We start from the raw sequence: 20,444 nt of genomic DNA, 5'->3' as shown, positions 1-20,444 counted from the left end.
GCAGGGGTGAGTTGGCATGCAAGAGAGCAGCCTGACACTGAAGAGTTAGGAACAGTAAGGTGATGGAGCCAAGTAGGATATCACACTAGTAATTGCTGAAGCAGAGGAGTGTTAGTGAACTGTTGAGCAGCAGCAGATCCAAGCCTCAGTGTAGTAGCTCCATCAATTATAGGTAGTCCTCAACTTACAACAGTTCATTTAGTGACCATTCAAAGTTACAACGGGGCTGAAAAAAAGTGACATATGACCATTTTTCACATTTATGACCATTGTATGGTCATGTGATTTCCATTTGGATGCTTGACAACTGACTCACTTTTATGACAGTTGCAGTGTCCCAGAGTCATGTGATCTCCTTTCGTGACCTTCTGACAAACAAGTCAGATTCGCTTAACAACCGTGTTACTAATTCAAGAACTGCAGTGATTCACTTAACAAACGTGGCGAGAAAAGTCATAAAACGGGGCAAAACTCACTTAACAAATTTCTCACTTTACAACATACATTTTGGGCTCAATTGTGGTCGTAGGTTGAGAACTACCTGTAGCCAATGACCTTTTTCTCCATTTCCAGGAATTTTAAGCAGGATCACCAATGATGGTTCATGCCAGAAGCAACGGAGTCTAGTTGTAATTCTCAAAACAACAATCCCAGCTTAACTTAAAAATCACTAGGATTGGGATGAAAGAAGAAAGCACCTTAGTTTTCTCCCTATTCTACAAGCAAGGAAAATGCCCAGACCAAGACAAACAAATTGTCAGCAGGTAGAACTATCAAAGATTGGCTGCAGGAGAAAAAGGAGGAACCCAGAAGGTTACAAAAATTAAAACCCATCTATAAAGAATATAAAAAGCACAGCTGTACAAGCATAAGAATAAATAATGTGAAATAGGATATAAAAATAAGACAGGAATAAGACATAGATAACAGTATATTTTTATTTGGATCTTTTGAAAAATACTTTGTTTTTGTTTACACATATCAAAACTCAATACTAAAACCACCATGAAAAATTAATTTGCAGAATGTTCTGTTGCTTTTAAAAGAGGGCGAAGACAAAGCTATACTGGGGTTCCTCAGAACATTGGTCACGTTAAAAAAATCAATAAAAGAAAACCATAGCTCTGTAATTAAATGTGTTTTATAAATATTGATCATTATCATTTTACAAGCTTACTGGTACTTAGAATTTGTACTCATGTATTTTCCGCAGCAGCATCCAGGAAATTTGTTGCATAAACTCTCAAATTTGACATGTCAAGCTGGGGATTAAAAATGGAACTCTGAACATCTCCCACATGAGTTCATGCAAGTGCACTAACTGGGAAAAGCTACTGGCAAAGCATCAAACATGTTTTACAACCCCACTCTTTATATCTTATAAATACAGATCTCGTGTTTGAAACTGAGGCTGGGTAGTGCTCTTTCAGCCATAATATGATGTTTAGGTCTGGAGGACTAAAGATTCCTTATCTCTGATTTCATTCCTACGAAATATATTCCAGCATGAAATAGTTCTATATTAGCTTGGCAGTTATCTGCTACTGTCCCTTTTATTTCTGGATTGTAAGAGAACTATCCATATTACTGGCAAGTAAAAAGGGAAAAAGAGAAATACATTTTATGGAACCTTTATAAAGAAACATCTAGTGCACTGGTTATGCCCATTTCTAAATTGAGAGGCCCTTCTCATGATCACTTGTGCCTTAGTCATCTCTCATTTTGATTACTGCAATATAGCCTACAAGGGGCTACCCTTGAAGACCATTTGAAAGCTACAGCAGGTATAGAATATATGGCTTGAATCGGTAAGTACCTATCTCATTTTGCCCCCATGGCGCAGTGGTTAGAATGCAGTCAGCTACTTCTGCTGACTGCCTGCAATTTGGCAGATCAAATCTCACCAGGCTCAAGGTTGACTCAGCCTTCCATCCTTCCAAGGTGGGTAAAATGAGGACCCAGATTGTTGAAGGCAATATGCTGACTCTGTAAACCACTTTGAGAGAGCTGTAAAAGCACTATGATGCGGTATATAAGTCTAAGTACAATTGCTATTGCTATATCAGTTAAGCCTGTTTAAATTATTTATTTTTTATAGATTGCCTTGCTCTGGTGATTGAGGGGCTAATAAATAGATTAAATAAGCAATATTGCGAAATTAGTAATAATGTCTACAATGTATTCAATGTAAAAGAATGGAATATTTTTTTAAAACATGTGAAAGAGCAATAAAACTATAAAGGCAGAGGCTTATTTTTTCAACTTCTAAGTTTTGATCTTTTAATATCCAGAGAAGAAAACTGGAGAACTGAGTTTGATTTAACTTGATTAGAAGGTGGAGTTGATACACACCTTATAGAAAGGCTGTTAAAAAGCAAAAACAAATCAACAGTAGTGAAGAACAGGTTGAGCTCAATACTTAGGTTCAAACAATTACACCATAAAGACAAAGCATTCAAAACTGAGCTTGGTTAATGAGAGAAGTACACTTTGGAGAGGTATGTTAATTCAGACGATTGCACGCTGTCTGAAAATAAACATTAAGTTAAAGCCAACAACAGATGTTTCACAGAAGTGTCCCATCTCAAATTTTTCTGCAGTACATTACTGTGACTCCAATATTGGAAATACAGCGCTAAAGGTAAAGTATCACTATGTTTGGTATTTAGCAATACTGGAAAATGACTGTACTTATTGCTACACAGTATCCACAAAGAAGAATAACATTTATTTTGAGCATCCCAGGAGACACAAAACTCGAAAAAAGGGTTTTTCTACAGGTCATTGAAGAAAAGGAAAGTTAGTGAAATTTTCATAATTGAATAATTCAGGGCATAAGTGTACACTTTAATAAGTTCGATATGATTACAGTGATATGGAAACATTAGTGTATTTAAAGTGTTCAATATATCTAATATACGTTATCTCAAATATCCTTTCAGGAACTTTAGAAAAACCAATTTCTTAAACAATCTAGAGGGGTATTTCTCAGCTTTGGCCAGTGTAAAATGGCTGGAGTTCAATCCCAGAATTCCCCAGCCAGCTCTGGAAGTTGAAGTCAACCCATCTTAAAGTGGCCAAGGATGGGAAACACTGCTCTCCAAGTATGAAGGATGAGAAAGAGTAGCCTTTTATGGCCTTCAGGATCTGAAGCAGCAGCTTCCCATCATTCTATCTTTATTTCTTATGCAACCAGACTCTATCATTAGAGAGTGTTTTAATGTGCTTTGGTGAGATCCAGGGTCTCTCTTCGTTAGTGAGAGAGTTTTCTATTTTATTTTCTCAAAGAAATATTAATGAAGCCTTCAAAAGTAACTTCAAATGTTTCATCTTTTTAATCAAAGGAGGAAAAAATATTTTTTGAAATCAAAAACAGCATGTTTCCAAAACATTATACATCATCTTGTACTAGAAACATTTTACTTATAAATTATTCCTGCATAAGCATATTTCAGCAATCAATTCAATTAATTTTACAGCCACCAATGCAATAAAACTGCTTTAACATGATGTAAATCAAATAGCACAATTGACAAAGTGTTTACTTTTATAGTAATCTCATTACAGTATAGTACAAAATCAAATCAAGGAAAAAATAGTTTTTATGTAATATTCTTTTGCAGTGTACCTGTACTAAAATTAACCTTAATGAAATGTTTTGCTTACAAATACTTTGCTTAAATCACAAAGTTTAAAGAGAACAACAGTCAGGGTGAATCTGGTCAAATCTTTTCTGAGCAGTCACTAAACATAATAAATACAAATTAATCATTCTTCTTAAAATTGTGTGCAAGAAATTCAAAGTAAAACAAGAAGGAATGGTATATATACAGCTGGCCCTTGAGTTATGCTAGCAGTTCGGAACTTCTGTTGGATGGTGTCCATAAAGCATGATGTCATGTGATTACACCACTTAGCGTAGGCAACCCTGGAAGATCTGATTAATGTCATAATTGCAGGGCTATGTGGGTTGTTAAGTAGGAAAAGGTGGAAGACCAAAACAAGGACCATGGACATGCCACTGGCAGATGCTACAAAGAATGAGAATGGATGGTGCCACAGGCAGGAGATATGGAGTGTATGTGGGTCAGCAAGGATTGCGAGCAGCTGTGGAGTGCTGTGTGTATGTTACAGCTAAAACTTTGAGGACTGGACATAAGCATACTATAACTTATAGTATAACTATAAGTTCAACACTGTCATAACTTTGAATGGTCCAGAATGAATGGTCATAACTTGTGGACTACTTATATTGTCCAGACATACAATCATTGTGTGTGGATTCCATTAGAATTAGTTTTTCATTTTTATCTAAGTCTAAATTTTATAATATACCATTGTTCCTCCTTCAACACATTCTGATTTAAATGACCACATTCTGTATAGCAAACCTTCTGTCTCTTGGAAAACATATCAGCAGGTCCCACTGTAACCTTTTTACATATCACAAAGGTTGACAAAGTGGGGTTTTTAAAATTCAGTGGGACCTGCTGATATGTTAGAACCTAGATAAGAGACCACTAGGAAATCCTAGTATTAGAGACAAAACTGGGAGCGAAAACTATCCTGGAAGATAACAATTAGGAAACCACTTCTGTATGGTTGTCAAAATTGCAGGTGAACACACAAAGCTCCATTTGTACATGTGCGGGATTAAGTTGCACACATGAAACCATCCCCTCCTCCTGCCACCATTGGTCCAAAGAGCCTGAAAGGTTAGGGACCACTGCCATGCAGGATCCAAGGAAAAGACCTTCAAATCACATGAAGACATATAATAGGGGAAAAAAAGACGAAAAACGTTTTCCTGAAATTAAGGCACAAGCAGCTTTAGATAAATGGGAATCTGAGAACATTTCATTGTCTTCATAAGAAATTTACATACAAGTCAGGAAGCCACAGCAGAGATAGAAGATGGTGAAAGAGACTGGCTCCAAGTTCGCAAAAGAATGTAGCAAGAATGTATATGTTCCCCTTATTTATTCGTTCTGTATGCTGAATATATACTGTATTAAGGGAAGCCGGTTAGGAAGGAAATGAACATGGTTTTAAAACTGGAAGAAGAAACAACAATAATCTGCTACGCTGATGACACTTGGTAGCTGAAAAACGGAAAGGATCTGCAAGGAATGCCATGAAAACATAGAACTAAAACTAAATATAGATCAAACTAACAACAACAGACACAATGACCAGGTTTATAATTGAAAATGAAGGTGTGGGTGTGGATCCCTTCTGCCTTTTAGGATCAACAATAAAAGAGCAAGTAATGAAGAAATATGCACTTGGCTGAGCAGCCACAAAAGGCTTTGGAAAAGATATTCAAATGCTATGATGTCTCTATACCTATGAAGATCAGAATTGTGCAAGCCATGGTATTTTCCTGTGACACTCTATGGAAAAAAAAGTTGGACATCAGAGAAGCAGGCTAGGAAAAGTATTGATGCTTCTGTATTGGAGAAGAATATATTATGGGCAGCCAAGAAAACAAACTAATAATTATTGAACAAATCAACCCAGAGTTCTCCCTTGAGGCACTAGTGACCAGGCTCAAATTTTCCTACTTTATGGAAAATTGTGGGAAGACCCAGCTCTCTGGAAAAGGCTTTAATGATGGGAAAGTGGAAGGAAAGAGGGAGAAAAACAGATGGACTCAATTACGGCAGTGATGGGAGTACCATTAGAAGACCTGAAAGACCCATTTAAGGACACATTGTCATTAAAGAAGATCCATGTGTTCTCTAAGACTCAAAAAAGACTTCAGCACCAGAGGGCAGGACAAGAAGCAATGGGTGGAAATCAGAGGTGGGTTTCAGCAGGTTCTGACCAGTTCTGGAGAACCAGTAGCAGAAATTTTGAGTAGTTCGGAGAACCGGTAGTAAAAATTCTGACTAGCCTCACCCCCATCTATTCTCTGTCTCTTGAGTTGTCTCCAGCTGATGAGGAGGAAATGTGGATTTTGCAGTAATCTTCCCCTGGAGTGGGGTGGGAATGCAGATTTTACAGTATCCTTCCCCTGCCACGCCCACCAAGCCACACCCACAGAACCGGTAGTAAAAATTTTTGAAACCCACCACTGGTCAAGCTGATCAAGGAGAGAAGCAACCTAGAACGAAGGAGAAATTTCCTGACAGTTAGAACAATTAATCAGTGGAACAACTTGCCTCCAGAAGTTGTGAATGCTCCAACACTGGAAATTTTTTAAGACGATATTGGATAACCATTTGTCTGAAGTGGTGTAGGGTTTCCTGCCTAAGCAGGGGGTTGGACTAGAAGACCTCCAAGGTCCCTTCCAACTCTGTTATTCTATTTGTGACTTTCCAACCTAGTGCCCCACTCCGTATGTGCTACTACTCCAACTCCCAGCATCTGCACACACACACACACACACTACAGCAACCATAAAATAGAATAGAATAACAAGAGTTGGAAGGGACCTTGGAGGTCTTCTAGTCCAACCCCCTGCTTAGGCAGGGAACCCTACACCACTTCAGACAAATGGTTATCTATTTTGTTGGTCACGGATGATGGGAGCTGTAGTCCTTCACATCTGGAGACAGCAGGCCAAGAGAGAACTTGAATAAGAAATCTCCAGCATATTAAACATTATTTAATATTACATACATTGACAGCAGCCCGCATAAAAAGAGCCTTGGTGGCGCAGCAGACTAAAGTGCTGTTAAAGTAGCACTTAGCTGCCAGCTGCCTGCAATTACTGCGAGTTCAAATCTCACCAGGCTCAAGGTTGACTCAGCCTTCCATCCTTTCGAGGTAGGTAAAATGAGGACCCGGATTGTGGGCGCCAATAAACTGACTTTGTATAAAAAAGAACACCGCTTGGGGGGGGGCCAAAAAGCCCTACTAAGCAGGTATATACAAAAGTATGAAGGCTATTGCTTAACACATTGTAAGCCGCCCTGAGTCTCCGGAGAAGGGCGGCATATAAATCGAATCAATCAATCAATCAATAGTCTATGCGCAAAATTGGAAGAAGGAAAATTTGCCATCAGAAGAAGATTTAATTAAAAAAAAATTAGAATGCACAGAGATGGACAAGTTAACAAAAGAACTCAAGGAGAAAGAGGATACAGAACATTACAAAGTGGGGTGTCGATGGTATGAATGTTTGGAGAATAGGAAAAATGAGAAAGAGGAATAAAGGAAGGAGAGAGGGGGAAAAAATGTTGAAGATCAAGTTACCATGTAGACGAACTAAAGAAAGATGGAAAATAATTGTTGCATAAGACAAAGTTAAAATATGTGTAAATAGATGTAAATAGAAAGAAAGGATCACTTCGAAATAGCTGTAGGAAAAAGTGATATGTATATAAATGTTGTGTGTTTTGTGTCTTGTTTTAATGTATTCAAAATAAAAAACTTCTTAGAAAAAAAAAGAAAAAAATCTCCAGCATGAAATAACCCCTCCCTCCCCCCCCCCATCATTCTTCCTGCAAACACTAATAATGGCATTTCAATAGCAGTTTCCCCACTCACCTGCGCCAGGACCAGGAAGAAGCCGCCGGTCCCCTCCCGCCCGCTCCATCCTCTGCAGGAGCCCACCAAGGCGCCTCCTCCGAGCAGGGAGGCGGTTGCGAGCCACGGTCCCGTCCAGCCTTTGCGCCCTCGGAAGCTGCCAAGCACGAGCGCCCCGCGCCTCCCGCAATTGCGGACCAGAGCGGCCCCCCACGCCGCCGCCATTTTCCCGGAAGTAGAAAGATCGTTGACATCAATCCGTAAACGTTGAGTAGTTAGAGAGCCACCCACAGTTCTCAGCTTCCGGGTTCGCTATGGATATTCCGTATTCTTAGTCCATCAAGGGCTGTCGTCGGGAAAAACAGCCACAACGGAGGCACGCAATAAAGGCAGGTTCTTCCTTTCTGGCATAGGTCTTCGTTGCTGGTGAGAACGAGTTTCAAAAAAACTCGCCTTTTCAATATTTTAATGGTCAACCAATCTAGATATGTTTTGCAAGGTGCATTGAATGCTTTGGGTATAATTTTGAGTTGAGGGGTTTTGCATGGGAAAGAGGTTTGAAGCAGTAGTTTAAACAGTAGTTTTGCTGGAACCTGATTAAAAACAAGAATTAAAATGCCCAGCTCAAACACTAGCAGCGGGCGATCTTACAGGGAGATGGTGAAAAAAATGGAGCAAGTCTGACCAATAGTAGTGGAATAAGTTAAAAAAAAAAAGCATGTATTCATTATTGTTATGGTTGGTTGCATAGACAGATGTTTGGACTGTCTTTGGCATTTTTTTCCTACCTTATCGAGTCTATCCCAAGGACCTGGAGTAAATTGATGTTATTTAATAATATTAAAGGTATCATCGCATGATGCAATTATTATTTTGGAGCAGAAATATCTAGGTCGATAGGCTCCATTACCACGTACATAATATAATTATTCTAAAGGGAGGTTGTTGAAAGGGATTTGGAAATCAACTTTGTGGAGAACAAAAGGTTACCTCTAATTTTTCTAGCTCTTTCGAGGGGAAAAAAAACCAAAACAAAACACACGTTCTCTTGCTGCACATGCGCTATTTCAAGAGCGCGTGCAGGTGATTCTAAGGCTGAGCTAGATGCTTAATTAGGCCAAGTAAACAGCTGCTGATCTCCAACATTAAGTTTAGGTTTTTTTAATGGCTTAATTTTTTTGTGTTAATGCATGGTTCAATATACTGAATAAATCTAGGAAGTAGGGATTTTTCCCCCCAATAGCCAAAATAAGCATCTATTGTGCAGCAGCTATACATTTTGTGCATGCAGATAACTGTGGTCTAATGGCATTGTCTTCACCGATGTGAATGCCAATTTTGAAGTACTACGAGAATTAAAAATCACCCCGAGGGGTTTCCCTCTGCTGCATGGAATTGTTTGGTCCCTCTCCTTGAGTCGCAGAAAGCTTGATCCTTGATTTCCTTCCAAGATGATAAGCCACAACACCTAACATTATTTACTGAATAGCATTGGAATGAAAAAGGAATTACTGCAGTTAAGCTTGTCTTACTTGTGGACTGGGATAAGTTAAAAGTAATATGATGGGGACTTGGCAAAGAAAAAGTTGGTATCAGGCAAATTTCTGCCATCATTGACTGCAGGTGGGGACATGGCCGCTCTTAAATTGTTGATCTCCAGGGCATCAGGTTTGAATAACTGTTCAAAATCACATCTTGCCCAGTTAACCATAGTTTAGGGAGATAATTTTAGGGATTCATACAGCCCACCAAATAAATCGTAAATTAACCACATGAATAGCATTTAAACAACACATTTAGGCTAAAATGTGGTTGGCTATCTTGTAGACTTTAACTTCAGTTGGGCTCTCTAAATCAGTTTACTCCCTTCTTTCTCCTGAGAAAAGAAAGCACTGAGAAGAGAAGGAGCTCAAAAAGTACCTGCCTTTTTGCCAATAAATTTTAACTTCATTTTTCCACAGCGGAACATTTCCCATTAATCCTCTGCAATCAGCTCACTGGGCCAACCTTATCATTTGATAGAGTAAGATCAGCAGTAGAGCCTGCTGAATGAGACTGGTAGCTGCTCCACTCTAAATCAGTATTTCTTAAACTTGGCAACTTGAAGATGTGCAGACTTCAAGTCCCAGAGTTCCCCAACCAGCATGGCTAGCTAGGGGAGTTGGGAGTCCACACATGGATTTCAAGTTGCCAAGATTTAGAAACACTACTCTAAATAATCCTTCTTGTCTGATCTATTGAGGACAGAATTACATGTACCCTGAAATATCCTAGATCTCCTAAATAAATCTGCTATCTCAGTTCTAGTGAGAATTCCTTTCCCAGGATTAATAAAAGATTCACCTGCCAATCTAGTTTGGAAGAGGTGCCTTCGTATACTTTGTCTCCCTCTCAAGCAAACTAAATAAATGTAGGTTTTCCAACATGTTTGCCAAGACAATATATAGGTCCAGCTTTTTTCAAGTTTTTTAACTTTAATATAGCCAAAATACTAATTTAGTTCACAGATCATACTTAGCTTAGTAAATTGTTAGGTCTACAGTATATCCTGACAGGGTTTACAGTTATGGCTAAATGGCTAAACTAAATTATAGCATATCACAATGTCTGAATCCAAAAATCAGACATTTTCTGTCAAACTAGCAGAAATCTAATAAAGAACGCCCCAATAACGTGGCTCAGATTGAATACCACTCTCTTGCTTCTAAGAAGTTATTTCCATCTATGGAAAGCTTTTTCTTGGTAGAATACTCAGCTTGAAAAATATTCCTCTGCTTTAATAATTTTTTTCTTTTTGGCAGTCCTTTGGACCATGAGTTGTTACTCCCTTGCTTGTTTTTAATTTGCTAAGCAATTAGTCAATTAAATTGTTTTAAAGACTTGCATTTTTATAATTTTAGTCAACCACTTTTAATTCCATACAATTAGTTTATAACTTGATTTCATTATTAATTGTCAGTAACCTAATCATGTGAGGAGATAATGCCCAAAAATAAATATTACAAATATAATGTGCTGCAAAAAGCAAAACTAAAAATTCCTCTGGAACTTCTAGAATATTACAATTTTCTTCTGTTGTCTATTTCCTAATATTTGCTGATGAGCTACATTTTGAAATAGAAGAAAAAAGTTGGATTATACGTAAGTATAATATGATTTGTTTGGTTTTGGTTGAAGACGGGCAATCTAGCATTAAGATTTATAAAATATAGTTTACGGCTGAGCATGTTGTACAAATCTAATGGCTGAACCATAGTTAGCCTAATGACCCTTATCATAAGTAAAGCTAGCTATTATTAACATGAATAACATTAATGGATTGGGGTATTTAGAAATCTACAATTATTATATATATAACTCTAAAATTTATGCCTAAATTGATTAATTTTCATTTAAGAACCTATGAAGGGGCCCATTGGTCAGGCTTGTGGCCCATCTAATCTAGTCGTGGTATTTTAGTTACCTAGTTACCTCCCGTATGGACTACTGTAATGCTCTCTACATGGGGCTCCCCTTGAAAAACACCCGGAGGCTCCAACTGGTCCAGAATGTAGCCGCACGGGTGATTATGGGCGCAGCTCGTTACGCCCATGTAACACCTCTCCTACGCGAGCTGCACTGGCTCCCGGTGGTCTTCCGGGTGCGATTCAAGGTGTTAGTTATCACCTTTAAAGCACTCCATGGCTTAGGACCTGGGTACCTACGAGACCGTCTTTTGCCACCAATAGCCTCCCACCGACCAGTTCGTTCTCACAGGGAGGGACTACTCAGGGTACCGTCAGTCAAATTATGTTGACTGGCGACTCCCAGGGGGAGGGCCTTCTCTGTGGGGGCTCCAACCCTTTGGAATGAACTGCCCCCGGAGATACGGAATATCCCTGATCTCCGTGCTTTCCGCTGTGCCCTCAAGACCCTGATGTTCCAACAGGCAGGGCTAAACATACAAACATGTGAATGATTTTTTAAATGTTATCTAATTCTGGGTTTTATTTAATTGACCAAACTAAGTAATAATTTTAATTAGCAATTTTATGATGTTTGTGTGTCTATATTTTTCTTGACTGTACACCACCTTGAGTCCTACGGGAGAAAGGCGGTATAGAAATATAATAAATAAATAAATAAATAAATAAATAAATAAATAAATAAATAAATAAATAAATAAATAAATAAAATAAATTTTATCAGGTAATTTACAGGTTTACAAATATGGAATGGGGGTGATAATTCTATTTAATTGTGCTCTCTAGCAACTGGTATTTAAATTCCTAGCACTTGGATTCCAGTCTAGCAAGATTACCCTATGAGGTAGTCTAGACAAGAAAAAACACAATCAGCAGTACTACCTCTATATTGTAAGGTTACACTTACAGAAGCTTGCAAGACTTAAATTATTTCTCCCTTCTCTCCTTTTACTCACCAGAAAACTAGGAAAGATCTCTTCTGAAATGTTTCCCATACCTTCCCTTCTTGTGTGGGCTGAGATATCTTTTACATTCAGGTTGATTAGTCTGTGGCTCTCCCTCCAGTCTCCCAATCATTACATCTGCCTGTTTTGGGGTGACCAATTCCTGGTTATTTCTGCTTTTGGGCAGGACCTTGGTGTGGCACAAGGCAGTTACAGTAATCCAGGTTAATCTTCAGACTTCCTTCCTTCTTGTAAAACTCTTGGGATGTTTGTGAATCTCAGTAGTGTCTCTTGTATACTAGTTTGTACATAATAATTTCATGTTTTAGACTTTTGTGTATTTGAATATTGTTATCGTTGTGGCTCATTATGGTCACTGCTAACCATAATGTTCATGGTCTGCATAGTAGGCCACCTTGCCTCTGAAGATGCCAGCTGCAATTGTCAGTGAAATGTCAGGAAATCTGTTGTCTAGACCATAAGCATTAAATCCTGAAACAGAACACTTCCCAATGTCCAATCATCTTTTTTCTAAAACAATAAATTGCTGGCCATCATCATATTAAAGGGCAGCAAATTTCATAGTTGCACTGTTGCTGAATGAAGAAGATCTTCCTTTTTACCAGTCTTGAATCTCTTCATACAGTATTTAGTTTTAATTGACAAGTTAAAGGTTGAACTATTGCTTAACGCATTGTAAGCCGCCCTGAGTCTCCGGAGAAGGGCGGCATATAAATCAAATTAAAAAAAAAAACAAAAACTTTGTTGAGAGAAAAAAAAATACAATTTATAGTCGCGCTTCCATACTAGCGGCTACATTATTCTTTTTTCAGGAGTGATGACCATGGCTGCATGTAGTATTCAAATTCTATAAGCAATCCTTATTTTATGATATTTTGTTCAGTGACCATTCAGAGTTAAGATGGAACTGAATGAAGAGACTTTGACTGGTCCTTGGAGTTCTGGCCATTACAGCATCTCCATGGTCATGTGATAACAATCCGGACATTTGAAGCCCAGGTCACACTTATGATGTCACAGCAAGCTGTAGTTATATGATTGTGATATCTGATGTTCCCTGATGGCTTCCCACAAGCAAAGTCAATGGGGAAGCCAGTAGGAAATCACAAGTCACTCCCAGTTCTGTGTTTTATTGCCCACCATGGCACCCCTTGCAACATGTCTTTGCATTCTGTATCCTGCCAGTAGCATCCCCGTGCCATCTGCACATCTGCCCTTGCCCTGCACCTGCCCATGGCATCCACCCACCCCAGTGCCACCCATATACTCTCCCACAGTCTGTAGTGTTTTCCAGTGTTACTACCCCACTCCCACAGCACCCGCACACCCATCCACGCTCTGGAATACCTCACCATGGCACCTTCTGCCCCCTCACAGTAACTGCATGTGCTCTGGGATGCATGCCTGTGACACTCCCCACTTGCTCACCTGTAGCTTTGACCTGCCACCCTGCTTGCCTGGGAATCCCAACTCTTGCCCCTTAATAACCTGCATGATCCTAAAGTTAGGATGGCAATTGGGGCTGTGTGATATGGTTGCTAAGCTGATTTCTCACCATGATTTCAACATTTCTTTTCTGATTACTTACTCATTGATAGCTCAGATCTGGATCTATGCAGAGTTTGGATTTCTTTCTTTCTTTCTTTCTTTCTTTCTTTCTTTCTTTCTTTCTTTCTTTCTTTCTTTCTTTCTTTCTTTCCTTCCTTCCTTTCATCCTTCCTTCCTTCCTTCCTCTCTTTCTTTCTTCCGCCTTCCTTCCTTTTCCCTTTTTCTTCAGCTACTCAGTTTTCATTATGTCTGCATACTAGGACTTGCTTTCCTAATGGTAAATGACATGCTAGTGAAATAATGCTTTCCATAGCCTAAATTACATCTCCATAATATTATCATTACATTATCATTATATTTTTAAAGTTTAAGAGTTCATTGCTTCAGCTTTGTTTATATTGTAGCAGTACTCACGTTGGGAAACATCCAACCTGGCAGAGAGGAAGGATGAAGCACAGATCTGTCTAGAATCACTGCACAACCATAAAGGGGCCAGAAGTGGCCCTCCCTGAATTCCTTGGAGCCTTATCTAATTGTTCCCGAGGAAGAGCTGCCAGACGAGAGATTCCTGTATTGTAGGCAAAACATAATAAAGTAATTAGTTCAAACTCCACATGTGTGGGTCTGGTTATTTGTGCCTCACCACTCACTAACCACAAGTTGAAAAAGTATCACCCTTCAGTTCTGATACTTTCTGATTAGTATTTTCCCCGACTTGTTACAGTTATTGAATTACTTTTAAGCAGTTTGGGAGTGATAGAGCAATTAAAACACAAATATTGGAAAGGTTGCACATTTCTATATACATTGTATTTGCCAGTGAATCACCTCTGCAAATTATGCTATTATAAATCACTACTGAAGATGAAGAACTAATCTATTTTTTTTTCCTTTTATGCCGTTTATTAAATTTGTAATGGCTACTTACGCTATCTACCATTGATTTAATAAGGCTTTAGTAGCTGTCAATAATGAATTCATTAGTGTTATTAATAAATACTATAGGGAGCAGTCACAAATAAATTCTGTCTCCTTAGTATTCATATTTATTTTCTTAAGTAATCTATTTTACCTCATCGCTTGCCTCCAAAAGATGGTAAAATAGAATTTGTCTAGTTCTTATAGTGGTTGAATCTGCACAGTGCTTAAGACTGTAATGTGGTTTGTTTTGATTTAGCTTAGTATCATGTAAATCCAGCCATTGTGGCTTATAAACCATATGTTATGGCTTGATGTGATCTGTGAATCTAGCCATCGAGTAACTGAAGAGTAATCTCTTCTCTTTTAAATAATGGAAACTTCAATTAAGGTTTTTTTTTCCTGGATAAAAATACTTTGTTGTTGAGGGTGTATGAGAATTAAATGAAAAATGATGTTTTCAAATAATCATTGAACACCCCTCAAAACTTTGACACCATGATTACGCAGAACGCAGAACACAAGAAGGAAATTTTACTGTATTATGAATGATTTGTGAGCTGGGCTTCACAAGCCACCCAAGCCACACAATTATAAATTGGATTTCATTGTCTTACCTCTCTGCCGTACACTCCAGCCTTGGTACATTGTGACATCCATCTTTCTCAAGACTGAAAGAATACTCAGGAATGAAGGCGAATATATGTGTCCCAGGATAATGTTGCAGGATCCAATCTGGGTCAGTCACCTGGACCAGAGATTTTGTCTTCTGAGCTTTCAGACTTGTGCTGGAACGTCTTTCTAGAGAGAAGTTAGAAAGGCTAAAGAGAAGTTCCTTGAAGATTGGCTCAACCACGAGCCCAAAAGCTTGGAAGACAAAACCTCTGGTCCTGATGACCAACTCAGATTGGATCCTGAAAGAATACTCTATTGACTCAGTCGAAAGGACTCTTATGAGTGGAGTTCTTTCATAAGAGCTTTAGAAGCTTCTCTATTGTTGGCAGAAGTATGTAACAACTGATGTGATTATGAGGAGAAGAAAAGACAGATAACAAAAGACCCCATTATAACCATTATTTTCCTGTTTCATTTATTAAAATATCCCATATTAAGTAATGGAGCCGGATGCATTATTTTTCATTCATTCCTCGTGTGTCTATTTATATTCACATTTTAGAATTAGATTTTTAAGAGCGCAGGAAATTCTTACATTTGACTACAGTATCTAGCCCAATATATCTACTACTAGTAAGAAAGGAAATGATAAAACATACCTCTGTAAATGTAGCTTGCACAATCTGCCAGCTCTGTCAGTCCATTCCCAGGATAAAGAACAGCCTTTCATTCCAGATTGTCAATACACATCACCAAACCATATTTCCCACCAAGGAAATATGTGCTCTATATATCATGTACTGAGCCAGCATTTTCTGGCTTTAGAAAAAAATAGTTGATTGGTCAGAAAGTTGTTGTACCAATAATTTAAAAAATGGGGACTAAGGTTCGTTGCTTCAGCATCTGATTGGGTTTGAAATTCCCAAGCAATGGGGAATTCCAGGAAGAGTGAAACAGAAGAACAAATGGTTCAGATAGTGCTATTTTAATGTATTAACAAATACATTAAACAATCTAGTAAGGAATGGTGCATTAGGTTTTTAACGTCAAATGCTGGGGAAATCAGGAGATTCAGGCAATTCAAATGAATATAAAGATTTATTGCAAGCTTAAGCTCTCTACAAGAATCTGACCAACTAACAGACAAGAGAAATGAGTGGGAGATAAGAAAGGCTTTCCAGCTGGGCTGGACTTAGATCTCTTGTGTGTGCACAGTAACTTGTGACTTATGACACATTTGACCCTTCCCTTGAGCTCAGCCTGATCATTTCCTACATCAACTTTTTTTGGGGTGTGTGGTATGCTAAAATCTCACTGACTCACTATCTCTTTGTATAAATTATAGAACTGGGGAGTATGAACATCAGTTCATCTTTCAAGTTGGGCATGAATATATTTATTTGTAATGTTTTGTGTCTGTGTGATTTGCAAGAATATCTTAATGCCTTTTTACATAAATTCCTTTTGAGATCTTGGCAGAAAGCATTCGTTTGTAGCAAACCAGCACCATCTTGTGGTCTGCCTAAATTTTTATATTTTCTGCTGGATTTATCTTTAAGCAAGTTCTAATTGATCTGCTCAGCTCTGTAATTTAATGTTTACAACAATGGATGATTGTATCTTAAAAAGGATTGTGATATTTTTCTTTTCATTTGTTCAATAAAATCTTGTTAAAATTAATTTCATTTTGTTTATCTCCTGTGAGATTGATATAGCCCCAAATGAAGGACTCCATCCATATGCCTCTATGCCACATAGCCAAAAAGTGGCACTACAGAAATTATTTCACTTTTTGCATTTTTACCTTTTAATCAGAAGTAAGGTAGTACTAGTTATGAGAGCTTATTTCTCTCACACAACAAAGTCAGGATACAAGTTACCCCCTGCAAGACAGGTTGTGACATCCACAAGCTCAAAGTAGGAGATGAAGCTCCAGAGAACTTCTGGGAGAGTAAGTTTTTGAGTGTCCTTTACTTGACAGGCCATATAAGATGGTTTATATGTCAGAAAAATGCCTATTATTTTTGTGTCTCCCCATTGTGTAAGTACAGTACACAAGATCACTGCAACAAAACTTCATGAGACCAGTGCCTTCTCCCCAACCTTCATTACAGCTCATCTGCTTTACTTATTATAGCATGTATGCTCAGAACAAAAATGGCTATATGGGGATTTAATTCAGTTGGAAGACTGAACAATTTACAAGTTTGACAGATTTGTAAAAATGAGAAACAGAGTAACCAAAATTGAGAGATTTGCCCATCTTTAAATAAAAAATACAAGAAATTTAATTGAGTGTGTTCTTCTACATATGTTTCAGTGCCTTCACAATATGAGGACTATAATTATCACTAGTTAAAGCAAGATATGTGCTACCAATTAATGTTTATGCCTGATCATAGAAGAGAAATGTGTAGGAGCAACTTCAGGCATTTTTGGCATGTTTAACAAATGCTTTCTTCCTTCTTATCTTTCTTAGCATATACGCTACAGATATAAATTATATGAAATCACATTGGTAGTTAGAGCAAGGTACTGAGGTCAGGCTGATTGATAATGGGATTTCTACCACTGTACTTAAGATATGATACTTGTAATCATATAATCACTTCATTCCAAAAGACCAAAATAATTTTATGTTTTTCCCTGAGAACGGGTGAAATGTTCCATAGGTTATGCCAATTTCTAGATATAATAAAAGGCTATGATTCATGGTATAGTGAGGCAGAAAATGCAGCTATAAATCAAGGATAATGCTAACAATGACGAATTTGACTTGTCTTATATTTTGATAATGAACCAAATGCATGTCTTTTAAATGAAAAATAGGAGGTTTATGCACATATAGAAAATTATTCAGAAGTGCCTTGGACTTGGATAAGCAAATCACTTCTTTATTCATTAAGGAGCCATGTCTTTTTCCACACTTCCATGCAGAAAGGATGTTGCTGCTTTAAGAGTCATTTTAATAAACTATCTTTCTAAACCAGCTGCATTTCTTTCAGGCACTTGCTTTCATAAAAAGTAGAAGGTACTGCTTTAGCATAAGGTCAGAAAGACTTATTCCAAACCATCATGATACAGACATAGCCTTATAATATATATGTTTATTTCCAAAAATAAATGTGTATTTATAAAATCTAAAGATATATATTTAAAAGCAGATTTACAGATGTTTTTTATTGTACAAAGTTAGCACCCACCCCTCTCTTAGAAGAATGGAATATTTTGAGAAATATTAAAAAGGCAGAATATTATATTTCCCTAAAGAAGAAACATGCTCTTTGAAAGCAGCTTTCTTAATAGCCCCAGCAGGACTGAGCCAGCCTATCTACAAGACAAAAGACCTTCAGCTCCAGGGTGATGGGATTAAGACATCGCCCTTTAGGACATAATAGGACCATTTAGCAGAAGACACAGAGCTCACTGCATTGCACAATCTCCTAAGGACATTGCATCACTCAGCAAACTTCAACCAAATCTGAGAGCTCAGACAAACATGACCCCAGCCAATAGAATACATGACAACAGCCAATAGAATACATGTTCTTGCATAGGAACATGAAGTTCAAGTTTAAAGCCCAAGAGAAGGTATAAACCCCCCACACTCTCAACCCAATGTGGTCAGCTGCCCAGAACCATGTGCTTGGTGGTTCTGCTTCACCATTAAATCATCTTTCCAATCAATTTCCATGTTTCCAGTGTCCCGCTTGGAATTGAACCAGATGACTATTTCTTCCAACACTTCGCCAGGACATTATTATTTGTTACAGCAAAGAAATCTAGTTTTCCTCTTCTTATTTGATTCACTTTTGTCCTATTTCCTTCCTTACAAAATAATGCAGAGATATTTTAAAGTCAAGAAATAGGTGAAACTCTTTGGCTCAAATTGCAAAGTGAAATACAGGTTTACTCAGAAATATGTCCTACAATATTCAGTGAGGCACTCCCTAACACAAGAGTGTCCAGTTTTTGTGGGCTGATGTGCACAAGTGGAATTTTGAAGAACATGAGTGGCATAACAACACTTTTGTAGGTTGATTAGGATAGTGAGGCATCTGGAGGAACAATTGATGTTTCCTATGAAAGAAGATTAAGAGGAGCGATCTTGAAATATCTGATGGAACTCTCCTGCAGAAGATGTTTTCTGCTGCTCCAAGAGTGGAATTGAAATCAACTGGTAGCAATGCAGGCCAAAAATCAAGATTTCCTTAAATATTATGAGAATCAAACTGAAGGCACTGCTTAAAAAAACGAAGCAGACCTGCCTATGGAAAATCTATCTTCTGCCAACTTGAAGAGTTTAAAAGTACATTAAAGGGGAACTCCCTTTAATGCACATTCCTTACTTAACACTGCTAATTCCTCTTTCCCAATGTGAAATTACTTTGCAAAGAGCAAAGGAAGAATTTCCATAATCCCGTCTTCCATCTCATGTACCTTGGCTTGCTTCTGGGAGCATTAGTTACCGATATGTTGCTGTGCCTTGTGAATTTGGAGAAAAGAAATTTTTAAAAAGTCCTATTTTAAGACCTCTGCACTAAATAAGAGTGTGTGTACTGGTTTGGATCTTTCTGTGTGTTCTGGAAGAATATGAAGAATTTTGATATCCCCGTCAAGGAATGAGGCCCAAGTGTCTTTATATAGAAAGATTATGTTTACACGATAGCTATTATTGTCAGGCCAACCCTAGCTATTTTGGCATTGCTGGTAAAATTAGTTTTGCTGTCTTTCCACCCAGAGGCAAAACAGTGTAGCATATGTCTTCAAATTTTCAGCTGAAAAAAAAAAATCAACCACCTGGATAGTATTATTTTTTATTACTGTGTAGTTGAGATTTGCGTGTTGGAAAGAAACGAGGGGAATACCAGCCAAGGTTAACTACTTTAATTTCAGAGAGAGGAGAAAAGTAACAGACTTTGATATGCCTTGACTTTGACTGAATTTTACCCAGAGAGAATAAACTAATTGTCTGTATCCACTGAGGTTTTTATATTGGATATGATATGGAGTTACTTTAGCCTTAGTTACTTTGTAGAACAAGTTATCACCAAAACTAGATGGAGAAAGTGGAACCCTATAGGTTTTTGAAGCTTTAAATCCATCAACAGTGGAAATCTCCTGGGCTCTCTGTGTAGACTGGCCCTTGATCCTTAATTAGGATGCACTGAGAAAGTAGTGCTGGTAAATGACTGTTGGATACCTAGGTTGTTGATATATGGAGATTTATGCCTGTTTTTCATACTTACGACCATTGCAGCATCCCTATGGTCATGTGATCAAAATCTATACACTTTGCAACTGACTGGTTGCAGTACCCCAATGTCATATGATTTGTGACCTTCTGACAAGCAGTCAATGGGGAAGCCAGATTTACTTAGCATGGTGTAATATGTTGTTATAACAGTAATCAGTTACACACGCACATATATTATGAAAATTTATCTAGACACACACACAG

The 20,444-nt window shown here is 38.0% G+C and overlaps 1 protein-coding gene across 1 annotated transcript in view; it reads right to left on the bottom strand.

Moving 5' to 3' along the window:
- The window catches only part of MICU2 (mitochondrial calcium uptake 2), a 67,997-nt gene extending 60,299 nt beyond the window's left edge, over positions 1-7,698 (bottom strand). Inside the window, exon 1 of the mRNA XM_070942841.1 lies at positions 7,495-7,698. Coding sequence (XP_070798942.1) covers positions 7,495-7,698 — 204 coding nt within the window. The remainder of the gene's footprint in view (positions 1-7,494) is intronic.
- Between the last annotated feature and the right edge of the window lie 12,746 nt (positions 7,699-20,444).

Source organism: Pituophis catenifer, unplaced genomic scaffold, assembly GCF_029215685.1.
Source record: "Pituophis catenifer annectens isolate HBS135680 unplaced genomic scaffold, rPitCat1.0.hap2 SCAF_4, whole genome shotgun sequence".
NCBI classification, from domain to species: domain Eukaryota; kingdom Metazoa; phylum Chordata; class Lepidosauria; order Squamata; family Colubridae; genus Pituophis; species Pituophis catenifer.
The sequence above is the reverse complement of the archived record's forward strand: the minus strand, read 5'-3'. Positions and strand labels throughout refer to the sequence as shown.